This window comes from Ochotona curzoniae, unplaced genomic scaffold (assembly GCF_017591425.1).
Source record: "Ochotona curzoniae isolate NIBS_2020 unplaced genomic scaffold, NIBS_Ocur_1.0 scaffold_2587, whole genome shotgun sequence".
NCBI lineage: Eukaryota > Metazoa > Chordata > Mammalia > Lagomorpha > Ochotonidae > Ochotona > Ochotona curzoniae.
Genome location: NW_024467096.1, coordinates 2,467,734 through 2,480,371, shown reverse-complemented (window position 1 = coordinate 2,480,371; position 12,638 = coordinate 2,467,734). Strand labels below are relative to the sequence as shown.

General features: G+C 50.8%; 1 protein-coding gene across 2 annotated transcripts in view; it reads left to right on the top strand.

Moving 5' to 3' along the window:
* The first annotated feature begins 2,165 nt into the window (after positions 1-2,165).
* Positions 2,166-12,638, top strand: part of SEMA5B (semaphorin 5B) — a 42,330-nt gene continuing 31,857 nt past the window's right edge. The window contains exons 1-3 of one of the 2 annotated variants that reach the window (XM_041002819.1): positions 2,166-2,370; positions 7,568-7,667; positions 12,424-12,469. In XM_041002819.1, coding sequence (XP_040858753.1) covers positions 2,217-2,370; positions 7,568-7,667; positions 12,424-12,469 — 300 coding nt within the window. In that variant the 5' untranslated portion in view covers positions 2,166-2,216. The remainder of the gene's footprint in view (positions 2,371-7,567; positions 7,668-12,423; positions 12,470-12,638) is intronic. The other variant, XM_041002820.1, reaches the window with a different exon arrangement.

Below are 12,638 nucleotides of genomic sequence, written 5' to 3'. Positions count from 1 at the left end.
TTTTGTTATTCAATTCAGTACACATAAAACCACTGTCAAATCACAATAAAGGTTTTTATACACCAAATCCTAAGTTTCTGTATTTATCTTACCAGAGTCAATACAGGATGTGAATTCATGTCAGTTTCTGGACCGCACTTTGAGAAGCCTGGGTCTTCATTCCCAGGACTGGGTTGGAGGTCAGTATGTATGTAGGTGGTTCTGCCAGTGGCTGTGCCAAGTTGCACAGTGTCTCTTTCTCCACAACCATATAAAGTGTGACTTGGAGCTCTGCTGCGCCGATATGTGACAATTTGTGTATTTGCCCATTTGGGCTTTCTACACTGAAATAGCCCAAGTTTGTTTAGGTCAGTCTTGGAGTTTAAGGGGAAGGTGCCAGTATTTGGCTCTGGTGAGGGTCCTCTTGGCTGTGCCATATCATGGTGGAGGTACATGAAGCCAGGATCCTGTCTAGAGACAGAAAGCTGGAGTGCAGACCTACTCCAAAGGCACTCCCAGAGGTACTCCAGGGCCCTAGGGCCTTGCCATCAAGCATCACCTTGTATTAGAAAGATTTATTTATTTGAAGGACAGAGGTACAAAAAATGAGGGAGGGAAGAAAAGAGAGAGAATCTTCCATTTGCTGGTTCATTTTCCACATAGCCACAAAAGCTGGGGTTGGTCCAGGATGAAGCCAGGAACCTGGAATGCTATCTGGATCTCCCACCATGGGTCAGGGATCCAAGCACTTGTTCCATCTTCTGCTGCTTTCCCAGGCCATTAGCAGGGAGTGGGATAAGAAGCGAACAGCTAGGATTCCAGCAGTTGCTCATATGGGATGCTGGGGTTGCAGACAGCAACACAATGCCAGCCCCTGGCCCCTGAATCCATGTCTTACAAGTTCTGTCACCTGTTGAATCATCACAAGTGGGGACTAGGCCTCCAACTCATGAATCGTGGGGGACAAACTGCAGTCAAGCCAAAAAGGGGGTGTCTACTCTGCATGTAATTGGGAGCAGCTGTCTTTCCTGTTTCAGACTCTGTTTCATTTCTGTTCTTTGTGCATTTTTTTTTCTTGTGAATTGTTCGTCTTTTTCTTCTTGATCCTCAGAAGTTCTTCGGGCATTAGGAATATAATACATAAATAACTATCTTAGTCCTAGTCCTGCTATGTCCCAGCGCAGTCTTGTGTGATCCAAGGCTTTGAAGGCATTGTGTCTGTAATATGAATTGGAAAAAGCCGTGTATGATATGTCATTTGTGTTTTGATTCTGCCTGATGATTTTCAGAAGGAAGAGGGCCCTCCACAGGTTTGTGATTTTTCACATGGTTAAAATGTCCATCTTTTTCTTCATTGGCTCCTGGATTTTGAGTTGTGTTTTTCCTCTGCAAGGTGTAAAATATTCTTCCAAATTTTCTTCTAGCATTTTAGTGGTTTCATCCATAGCATTCAGATCTTCTATCCACTTGGAATTTTTCTTAGTGCATACAAAGTGTGAGATGTGGATCTCAGTCTATCTTTTTACAAATAGCTTCCCCCTTATCCTGCTCCATGTATTTAAATCACTAAGATAACCACCTTTATCATTAAGACTAACTTTGAGCCATTTGGGATCATAATGGAAAGGTTTTATAATGTGACAGAGTTGTGCAGAATACCATTATGAAGGAAATTAGCTCTCGAGTTATGATCTACAATTTTGCATTGCTGGAAAAACTGAGTGAGATAAATACAATCTAAATTTATCTTTAAATCCTGTGGAGGGGCAGTGGGTGGTAGGTATTTGGCACTGTAACTCAAGTTGCTGCTTAGGATATTTGCAAGAGAGAGAGAGAAATCTTCCATCTGATGGCTCACTCTCTAGATGGCTGCAGTGGCCAGAGCTGAGCCAGGCTGAGGCTAGGGCCTGAGCTCCATCCTGGTCTCCCATGTGGTAGCAGAAACCCAAGCATCTTCTGCTGCTTTATCAGGCACATTAGCAGGAAATCAGATTGGAAGTGGAGTAGCTAGGACTTGAGCCAGTGTTCATACACGATGGTGGCGTTGAAAACATCTTAACCTGCTTTCCCATAACACCTGACCCCCAAATAAATCAATTTACTAAAATCTGAATGTATTATATATACAGGACTAACAGTCTCCACATGGGAGGACATGTTTGGCAACACTGAATGTTTGCATTGCAGGTCTTCCCCCAAGCTCGCCTCTGGGAGCTAGGACGGCCGACGGGCCCACCATGGTGATTCCAGGACCCCTGGCTGTGTCGCTGTTGCTGCCCAGCCTCACTCTGCTGGCGTCCCATCCCTCCAGCTCCCAGGATGTCTCCGATGAGCACAGCAGTGAGCAGCAGCTGTGTACCCTGAGGGAGCACCCCATCGTGGCCTTTGAAGGTGAGCACCTCCTGCCTGTCCCTTATGCAGCCACCAAGACCTGCCATCCATCCTTCCTTCCTCAACAGGATGTGTGTGGCAGGCTGGCAAGCATAGTTGGATGTCCGTGTTCTGCAGGGTCCTAAGATCCACCCTCTCTGTGGGTGAATGTTCCATAAGAGAGGATTGCAGTGGGTTGTAAGGTCTCATTGGCGTGTCCAGATTGCTATTCAGTCTCCCTCTGTGTTTACCTGGGGAGAAGGGTAGAGGACTCTCTCTCTCTCTCTCTCTCTTGGGTTCCTTTACTGCAGAGGAAAGTCACATGTGGACAAGCTAGGTGTAGGGGTAGCTGAGAATTGGTTGATGGTCTTGACTCTAGCCTTCATGGAGGTAACAGAAACTCCTCAATATCTTCTTGGCTTCTCTCGGAAAGTTTTCTGAGCTCAGAGCCAGCAAGGATGCCTAGCTGGAGGGGTCTGGGAACCCACAGCCAAAGGGGCCCTGGTGACTAATCAAGGAGGGCGACCTGAGAGTGTCCCAGTAAAGTATTTCCCAAACTGGGATTATGAGTCCTTGTCCGTGTTCCAGGGGCCACCCCCGTCTCTCACCCGTGTGAGCTTCTGAAATCAGCATGTGCATTCGGTGATAAGCTAAGAAACAGAATACACACACCCCAGCACTCCAGATGTAGAAGGTTGGGGAGCCTCTGGCTGTGATCTGACCACATACACACTCCAGGAGCCACTGGCTACGTAACAACTCGCATGGACCCTGCAGGTGTGGCCTCCAGTTCCCAGGTTCTGAAGTTGATCAGCGCTGGCTCTACTGGTTGTTGTGGGAAAGCAGGGTCTAAGGATTGTCACCTCCCTGTTTCAACAAGTAGACTGAGGCACAGAGGGTGGCAAGAGTGGCCAGTGCCTAACTCCACAGTTCTGCTGACTTCCCACATGCCACACTTTCTGTCTCCTTCTGGCTGAGCAGTCAGCCTCTGTGGCCCCTACTTCCCTAGGCAGGAGGCCCTAGCCCAGAGAATGCGGGGCCAGAGTGTGGAACCAGATGCAAACCAAAGTGGGAGAATTCATCAGTGAGCCCAAACCTGTGTGGGGTTTGTAGAGGCAGGTGGAATGGTATGGGTACCATGTGGCAAGGGGGCTGGGCTTGCTGGAAGCATGGATTCCTAGCTGTGGACAAGCCCTGTGGGGAAATGAGGTTTCCTGCTATGTCCCAGCGCTGTCTTGTGTGATCCAAGGCTTTGAAGGCTTAAATGGATTAAAGGAAATTAGTGATGTCCTAAGCCTGCAAAACGTGTGCACACCCTTAGACTCCTGATGGCTGCTGAGAGAGGGCCAGTGACTGTCGCTGGAGGGGAAGACAGAGGACAGGAAGGGAACTGGGCTGTGTCGGGCAGTAGGGGTGTGGGGGTGGAGGGCTGCTACTGGCCTGATTGATTCTGAAGCAGGGATCCTGGGAGTCTGGCAGGGAGGAATTTCTTATAGCCTTCTCTACATGCTGACCTACACTGGGCAAATCGGGTGAGGTGGGAACTGGCTGATGAGGTGGAAGGTACATCCTCAAGTGCCCAGGTGCCTGGAGTCATGATTGATTCTTCAGATATGGGCCTGAGTCAACCTGGCCTCCCAGCCCCCCACCAACCCTCCTCTGGTCTGGTAGCTTTGAGTTGTTCCTGTCTGGGCACTAAATTTTGACTGAGCCCTGCTTGGTGCTTGAACACTATGGGCCCCCCTGGAGGTGAGCAAAGGTTTCCTCATAATCCTCTATTTTGTTCTGTTGTACATTCAATGTCTTATACATTCATAATCCTCTATTTTGTTTTGTTTGTACATTCAGCCTTGACCTCCCCGCCTCCCTGGTGGCCTCCATGCTCCTGGGCCAGGGCTGGCTGTGTTCTCCCTTGCATCCCTGGAAGGGCCAGGTATGCAGTTAAGGACTCCCCCAAGCTGTGTGGCCCCTGTGCAATGGGTGGTGCCCTGTTTCCCAGGAGCTGTTGCCCTATGGCCGGGTGGCTTGAAGTTCCAATACCCCTGTGGGCTGTGACCCCTGGCTTGTGACTGGTCTGCAGCTGTGAGCTCTCTGTCCCCTTCCGTGTGGCTGATGGGCGAGTAACCCCTCAATGCCCTCCAGGAGCTGCAAGCTGCAGCATCATCCAGTCGTGTCTCTTGCAGGTATCTGTGCTTCTTGCCAGCCTGTGGGCTGCTCCATCGGTCACCAAGTGGCCTTCCTAGGTGGCAGGGAGAAGCTGGCCTGGAGTTAACACCAGTGGTGGTTAATCCACAAAGTGGGTAATTGAACTGACTGTAATTAAAATCATGGGCGCTGTCATGGAGAATGTCATTTTTCTCTTCAAGTTGCTGTCCCAAGCCTGAGCTGCACAAGGAGCTCTGGACGTGCTTGGTGTTTCAAAGACAGCCTTCCCTCTGGTTCCCTGTGCCTGTTGATGAAGTGGAGGCTGGCTCCCTTCCTGAGGCTCCCCAGATCACAGCGCTGCACCCAACTGCAGTCCGCATGCCTCGCCCCCTCCTACTTGCCACTGCCAGTTCCTCTGAGGCTGGGGCAGAGGGACTGAACCTGGAAGGGTCCCCACACCTTCCATGCCTCCCCACTGGCCTTCTCCACTCTTGCAGTCTTCTCCCTAAGAAAGGGTGTGAATGAAACCCTGAACCGCCCTACATGGAGAATTTGCTGTAGATTGTCCATGCCACCTCTGCCCCTCATTGCTGTAGACTGTCCATGTCACCTCTGCCTCCCACCCTGGCTGGTTGCCCACATTTGGAGTATACCCCTGTGAGAAGGGAGCAGAGGAGAGAGTGCAAACAGACAAGCATCCCTCCCACTCCCAGCCACAGACACACATGCACAGAGAGAGAGAGAAGACATGAGTGCAGGCAGAGTGACAGTGACATACAATGCGAATGGAATACAGAGTGACAGTGACACACAAAGAGACTGGAACACGGTGCCTACCGTGCAGTGCAAGTGTAACCTGGAGTGACAGTGACATACAGTGCAAATGGAACAGAGGTGGCTGATAGAATATGGAACAAGGTAAGATCAGGGTAGAGGGACTATAAACCCAGAAGGCATCCTGGAGGAGGTGGAAGGGGACCCTTGGTTGAGCCTCCAAGGTAGGATAACATCCTGCCAGGATTTCTGATCCTGTGGCCTTGAGGTCAGCCAGACACCAGGCCTACCAAGCCCAGACCCTCTGCTTTGTCCCTCCATGACCCAAACACCGTGGTGGCTTACATGATGATTCCTGCCAACCTACCCACAGTCACCTGCTGGGGACAGAGGCAGACCCAAGGGCCTGCCTCATCTTGCTGCAGAATTTCTTGCTTTTTTTTTTTTTTTTTTTAATGGCGCACATCACAGTTTTCTGAAAAACATCCAACTCGCAAAAACCTCCCGGTTCTCCAGGGAGCGATTAAGTGTTTGCCTGTCGTGCAGAAATGAAGGGCTGCTTTTACTCGGTAGTGGAGGGATAATGAGCAATGATTTATTTCCCCTGGATTGCGCGTGCACACACATGCACACACACACTCACTCTCTTCGGGGCCGTGTGTGAGCCAGCCACTTAGGTGCTGTGGGCACAAAGCCCGATACTTCCTTGCTCCCCCCTTCCTCTTAAGACCCAAGTGTCAGAAAGCTTGCCCTACCACACAGCTTTCCCCTCCTGCTGCTGCTGCCTTCATCCCTGAGTCATGGGCCGTGGACCAAAATGGAAGAAGCAGGTGTCTTGTGGACATGAATGAGGGAACATTGGCTGGTGCTGCTGAATCAGCTCTCGGCCATGCAGAGAGCTGCGAGCTGGCCTCTGCCCACCCAGACCCCTCTGCCCAGGGGTCGGCCATAGCTTAAGAAGGGTCTCATTTAGACAGAGGGCTTGTTGCTGACCAATACTCCCTGTGCCATCTCCATGGGGCGTTGTCCAAAAACCTGACTCTCCTTATTATTAAAAAGAAAAAAAAAAGGAGGCTGCAGATTATTCACAGTCCTTCTGACACTGAGATGCTGGGCTGGGCCTGGAGGTCCGGGGCTCCCAGGTGAACCATCCCGTGAAACCCAAGTGTGATGGGCCTTGTAATATTCAGAAAAGCAGACAAACCTTGAGTCCTGACTCTTAGGAGTTCAGGAGGGCTTCTTGGAGGAGGAAAGGTGGTGTATCACTCTTTTTTTTCTTTGTAATCTTTATTATTATTATTATTTTATAACAGCCTTAAATTTACAGAGCACAAATTGTGACATATTACATGAAGTTCTTATGTATCCACATCCAAGCTTCTTTATTCATTGACATCTTATGATATAACATTATGTTCTAATCAGTAGCACCTGCTTTTTATTTTTATTTATCAAAAGATGTTTTTCTGAGCTCCTTGAGGAAGGGGAGCATCTGCTGGGTCACTTCTGCTTCCAGCCGTGTCTTCTACACAAATCAATGGGTGTTGCAGCCCAACCCTGTCCTGCCCACCACACAGTCAGCCTCGTTGGAGCAACTCGCAATAACCTCCTCCTGGCCTGTTCCCTGCCCTGGTTTGCATGCTTGTCAGTATGTACAACAGATTGGTCTAGTGTGATGTATCATTCTTTAGTGATGGCTACAGAATGCATGCACCAGGCCTTTGATGTTGGAAGCCAAGGGGACCAGAACTTACAGGCCTTCGAAGAGGCAGGACTTTTTCCTGGGGACAGCCAAGAGCTGTCCAAGCTGAGGATGCCATAACCACATTTGCCTTTTGGAAAGATTGCTTCGAGTTGCACTGTGGGAAATGAGTCAGAAGCCAGCTTGGTTAAGAGGTGGTTTGGCACTGGTCCAGGCAAGGGGTGATGGTGGCTTGGATGGGGGTAGGGTCCAGAGAAAAAGAAGTTGCGGGGAGGGAGTGTTAGTAGAGGACAGTTCAGAACTAGGACAGACAGGCTGTGCCAGTGAGGTGGCTACTGAGTGTCTGTGTGGGCCTGGGGGTTGCTGAGCTTCTTCGAGCTGGGAGGGGACAGGGCACAAGAAGAACAGTGACCAACACAGCTCCTACAGGTCATCCAGCAGGTTGCCCACAGAGGTGGACAGGTGAACTCCAGATCTCCTGGAGGTTTACCCCCTCCCAACCCTGAATTTCACCCTCTTTGTTTCTTTGGTTGGGTGCTGGTGCTGCTGGGAGCACCTGAGCCAACAGTAACCTGAGGGTGCCTCTCCCTCTACCAGATCTGAAGCCATGGGTTTCTAACTTCACCTACCCTGGAGCCCGAGACTTCTCCCAACTCACTCTGGATCCCTCCAGAAACCAGCTCATCGTGGGAGCCAGGTAATGAGATGCACGTGGGCCGGGACCAGGAGTGGGGTGCTTGGAATTGGATGCAGGGAATATTTTGGGGAGTGTGAGTTCCACAGTGAGCAGGTCTGCCACCTGGACTGCACTCCTTCCTTGTCCCGCATGGAAGGAATCAAGTGGAAACCACACGGGGGTGCTGAGTGAGGGTGACCCCTGGACCTCCCAGATGTCAGTTACTGCAAGCAAGGCCACCTGCTGGCTACCTCCTGCCCCTCTCCAGGCTGTGCTGCCAGGACCTGCCTAGTTGGCCAGCTCCCTGGAAGCTGGAGCACAAAAAGTGCCCAGGAGCCCCCTGCTGGCTAGCTGGCCATCTGCACCCAGGATGCCCCGCACAGACCTGGCCTGGGAGGGCACTTCGCTGCATTCTGCCCAGTCCCAGGTTGCAACAGAAAATCCTCTCTGGGGGAGGCCATGTGGAGTTTCTGGGGGGAGGAGCAGGGGAATCTCCATCCTGACAGAGTCCTCAGCTCTGGAAGGGAAGGCAGCTGAGCGGGGGTCAACCTGGGATCTTAGTTGGATTTCCTGGAATGGATTCCAGTGCAGATTCTCAGGTCCCCCAGATCTCTTTAATCAGAAGCTGGGGGAGCAGCAACTGTGTTTTTCAAGTTTTAAAACATTTTGTATTTGTATTCATTTAAAAGGCAAAGAGACAGAGAAAGAGGGAGAGACACAGAGAGACATGCCTTCCATTTGCTAGTTCATTTCACAAATGCCTGGCCCGGGCTGAAACCAAGAACTCAGAACTCGATTCGTGTCTTTGATGTGGAGGCAAGGACCTAGGTACTTGAGTTATCACCAGATGCCTCCCAGGGTGCACATTAGCAGTAAGTGGGAACTGGAGGTGCATCCAGGACTCCAAACCAGGCTCTGATATGGGAAGCTGACATAGTTGTTGCAACATATCCTCTAGGTGACTCTGATGCAGGCTCAAGCTTGAGAATTGCTAGTCCAAAGCCAACCGCCCTCCTTCTAAGCACTCAGAAGCAGGTGTTCTGGCCAGGTGAAGGGGAAGAGGACAGGCTTGAGGGGGTGGGGGGAACTGGCGACCCTTCCAGGATTACATAGCAAGATGACAAGAGAGAATGGCACCAGCAATTAGGACTTCATGGTTCAGGGCTGGAGTTCTTTCTGCTAGCCTGTCCATGTTAATGCTTCTGATAACTCTCACACTTAAAAAGGGAGAGAGTTATTTATTTTTATTCGAAAGGCAGATTTACAGAGACAGAGGGAGAGATTGTTTATCTGCTGGTTCACTTCTTAAATTGTTGCAATGACTAGAGTTGTACCTATCCAAAGCCACGAGCCAGGAGCCTCTTCCATGTCTCTCACATAGAGAATGGTCCCAGTCCTTGGGCCTGTACACTCGTGTTGGGGATTTGGTGCTGGACCCTTTGGTACTTTTCAATTCTCCACCCTAGAGGTTTGGATGTGGCCCACCTGCGTGAGGGAGAAAGAAGTGGCCCTGAGACGGGGCACTTTTAGGCTATGCTTGGTCATTGAGCATCCCTGCTGTGGCCTGCCCTTGGGCTTTCTCCCTTCCTTTGCTGTATGAAAAGCAGGCAAGTCACCAAGCCCGGCGTGATAGCACAGAGGTTAAGGTCCTCGCCTTGAATGTGCCGGGATCCCATATGGGCACTGATTCTAATCCCGGCAACCCCGCTTCCCATCCAGTTCCCTGCTTGTGGCCTGGGAAAGCAGTTGAGGACTGCCCAGAGCCTTGGGACCCTGCACCCACGTGGGAGACCCAGAAGAGCTCCTGGCTTCAGATTGGCTCAGTACCCGCCATTGCAGTCACTTGGGGAGTGAATCATCTGACGGAGGATCTTCCTCTCTGTCTCTCCTTCTCTCTGTATATCCGCCTTTCCAATAAAAATAAATGAATCTTAAAAAAAATAAATAAAAGAAAAGCAGGCAAGTCATGAACAGAGCTCTGGAGTGGGATCGATGGGCTGGATTCCTGTTGTCCTGCTGGCTAATTGTAACCTTGAACCTCCATTTCTTGTCTGTCAAATCTGGGGCATATTCACACCGGCTAGGGCTGACAGCATTTCCTTTTCCTTTTGGTAAAAGGAATTCTTTTGCATTTGTGTTATGTGATGTGATACCTCAGCCTCTCTGAGAAGGAACAGGGCCATGGCTCACCCAAGCAGGAACCCTCCCCGAGGCCCACCTGGCACAAGCGTCCCTCCCACTCTTCCCGTGGAGGGCTTCTGCCCCCCGGCATCTCCCAAGGAGGAAGGACACCTGTCTTACTTTATGTTCTGAGCCGATGGTCCCTTCATATCTGGTTATAAGAAATAGTAAAGACAGCAATGCCACCCACTCTCACCTGGTGAACCAGTGGGGACATCATGCAGAATGGTGCATCACAATCAGAGCATTGACGTGGAGGTGATTATCCAGCGAATCCAATTAAAAACATGAAAGGCAGAATTACAGAAAGAGAGAAAGAGATCTTTCATCTGTTGGTTCAGTTGCCCAAAGGGCTACAGTGGCCAGGGCTACGCCAGGTTGAAGCCAGCCATACAAGTACTTGAGCCATCTTCCACTGCCTTCCCTGTCACATTAGCAGGGAACTGAATTGGAAGTGGAGCAGTTGAAATGCCAGCTGATGCTCATGTAAGATGTTGGCATTGCAGGCGGTAACTTAACTTATGCCACAATGCCAGCCCCACATGTATACTTTTAAAAACCCTCAAGATAGAATTCTGAAGGTTCTGCTCTAAACACTGAGAAAACTTTTGGGAAGCTGCCATTCATTTGGCACCTGCTATGTGTCAGGCACTGTTTTATGTACCATATGCACGTGCATGGTAAATCATGTATATAATGTCACATAGGCAACAAACCATCTCATACACACAGCAAATCGTGTGTGTAGTATATTTCATCTTCATGAGAACCCCAGAGATGGAGTCCATGGTCACCTCCACTTCTTTAGGGACCAGGAACTGAGGTCCAGGGGCTGCAGTTGGCTCCTGTGGTTTACACAGCCTTTCCAGGTCCCACCTGTAACTGGTGGGCATGTCCTCTGAGTCTGGGGGCCTCACTCTCACAGGCACAGCAATCTTTGGTCTTTGAGCCTGACTCTGTGCATCCTGTGCTTGGTCCCTTACATCCCGAAGAGCTGGTGTTAGGGCTCCTTGGCATATTTTTCCATCAGAACACTTTCCTTCCCCCTTCTTGTGCATTCCACGTCTTTTTTCCTGTTGCCTCATTTCCTGGGCCTCTGGGATGGGCTTTTGGTATTCATTTATAACCCTGCCTCATTCCATCAGGGATCGAGAGCCTTCCAGACTACAGAAATATCTCTCTGTTCTCATCTCCCAGTTCCCCAAAGAACCCACTGCAGTGTTGTAATGAATGATTTTTGATGGGCTACAAATGGATAAAGTGATGCAATGTTTTCCCTAATTTTTTAAAGCTGTGAGCAGATGCCTCTGTTACCTGAGCAGACAGCTGGGGTGAAGCCACAAGCTGGAGCCCAGCTGTCCCCAGGCCTGAAGGGTGGGGCTGGGGGCCGGAAGAGCTCTGCCAATTACTGGAGCTGAGGGACAGGAGCCAGGGTCGCCAGGTGAGGCCCCAGGACAAAGGAGCCAAGAGGGGCTTAGGCCAGGAGTCAGGCCTAGGAAGGAGTCGGCTTGCTGTCTTCCTCCACAGGGCACCTCCTCCTCTCTCTGGCCCTCTGCATCACCTTCCCTCCTCCTTTCTCTTCTCCACACAGCTGAGAGGCCAGGACAAGTTCAGAATCCAGGGGCTGGCACCATGGCATAGGAGGCTAGGCCTCTGCCTATGGCAGTGGCATCCTAAATGAGCACTTGGTTCGTGTCCCAGCTGCTCCCTGCTGAGGGCCTGTGAAAGCAGCAGAGAATGACCCAAGGGCTTGGGCACCTGCACCCATGTGGGTTACCCAGATGGTGCTCCAGGCTTCTGGTTTTGGATCAGCCCACAGTCGTTTGGATCATTACAGTCGTTACGGCTGTGTGGATACCGGTTCCTGATTTCCAACATGAGTGTTTCATGAGTGTCTGACTAGTTGTTGGCAGCAATGCCAGTGTCATTAACAGCGAAGGTTTCTGAGCCACGGACTGATCAGAGGACATCAGGGCTGCCGGAGGCTCTGCAATCCAGACTATGGGGAGAAGGTCTGTGGGCTGGCAGATGGCACAGTGGGGCTCAGGGAGGTGGGAAGTGGAGTAGTACAGGGGTGTGGCCTGCAAAGGGCAGATCGAGGGACCTGGGCTGCAGGAAGGGACTGCAAGAGATGAGGAAACAGAACAGGGATCCAGGGTCCAGGGCACAGAGCTGAGAAATAGCCTGAGGAAGGAAATGAGTGGGCCAGATTAGGGGGCTGCTGGGCTGAGTCCTTGCCAAGAGTTCTGCGAGGTTCTGACAGAAACAGTCTCCATGGCTGAAAAATGCGGCATCAGGGGTTCCCTCCCCAGGCCTGGCAGGTTGGCTGGGAACACTCTGCATGAGACATGGATGTGGACAGGCTGGGAGTTACCCTAACTCCTTCCCTTACTCTGTCTGCAACTTGGGCCGTTTTCCCAGCCTCTTGGCTCATCTGCAAACCCTCCCAGAGTTGTGTGAGCATTCACCGAGCCAGCGGGAGTAGATAGAGCTGTCTGCGGGCCTGCCTGTCTTAGGATCCCCCCCAAGAGGCTGCTTCCTGAGGTTCTGCCTGCAGAGCCAGCTCAACTTACGACTTGCGTTTCTCTTTCCACAGGAACTACCTCTTCAGACTCAGCCTTGCCAATGTCTCCCTTCTTCAGGTACATTCACTTTTCTTCCTTGTCTTCCTGGGATTTTTTTTTTTTTTTTTGGCCTTACCAGACCAACTAGGTTTGCTGGTTATCCTATGTCCAGGGTCTCAGGTCACTGGAGGGTCTTTGAGTTTGGGATTCAACAGAAAAGATATTCCCCATTCCTTTCTTTGTGTGG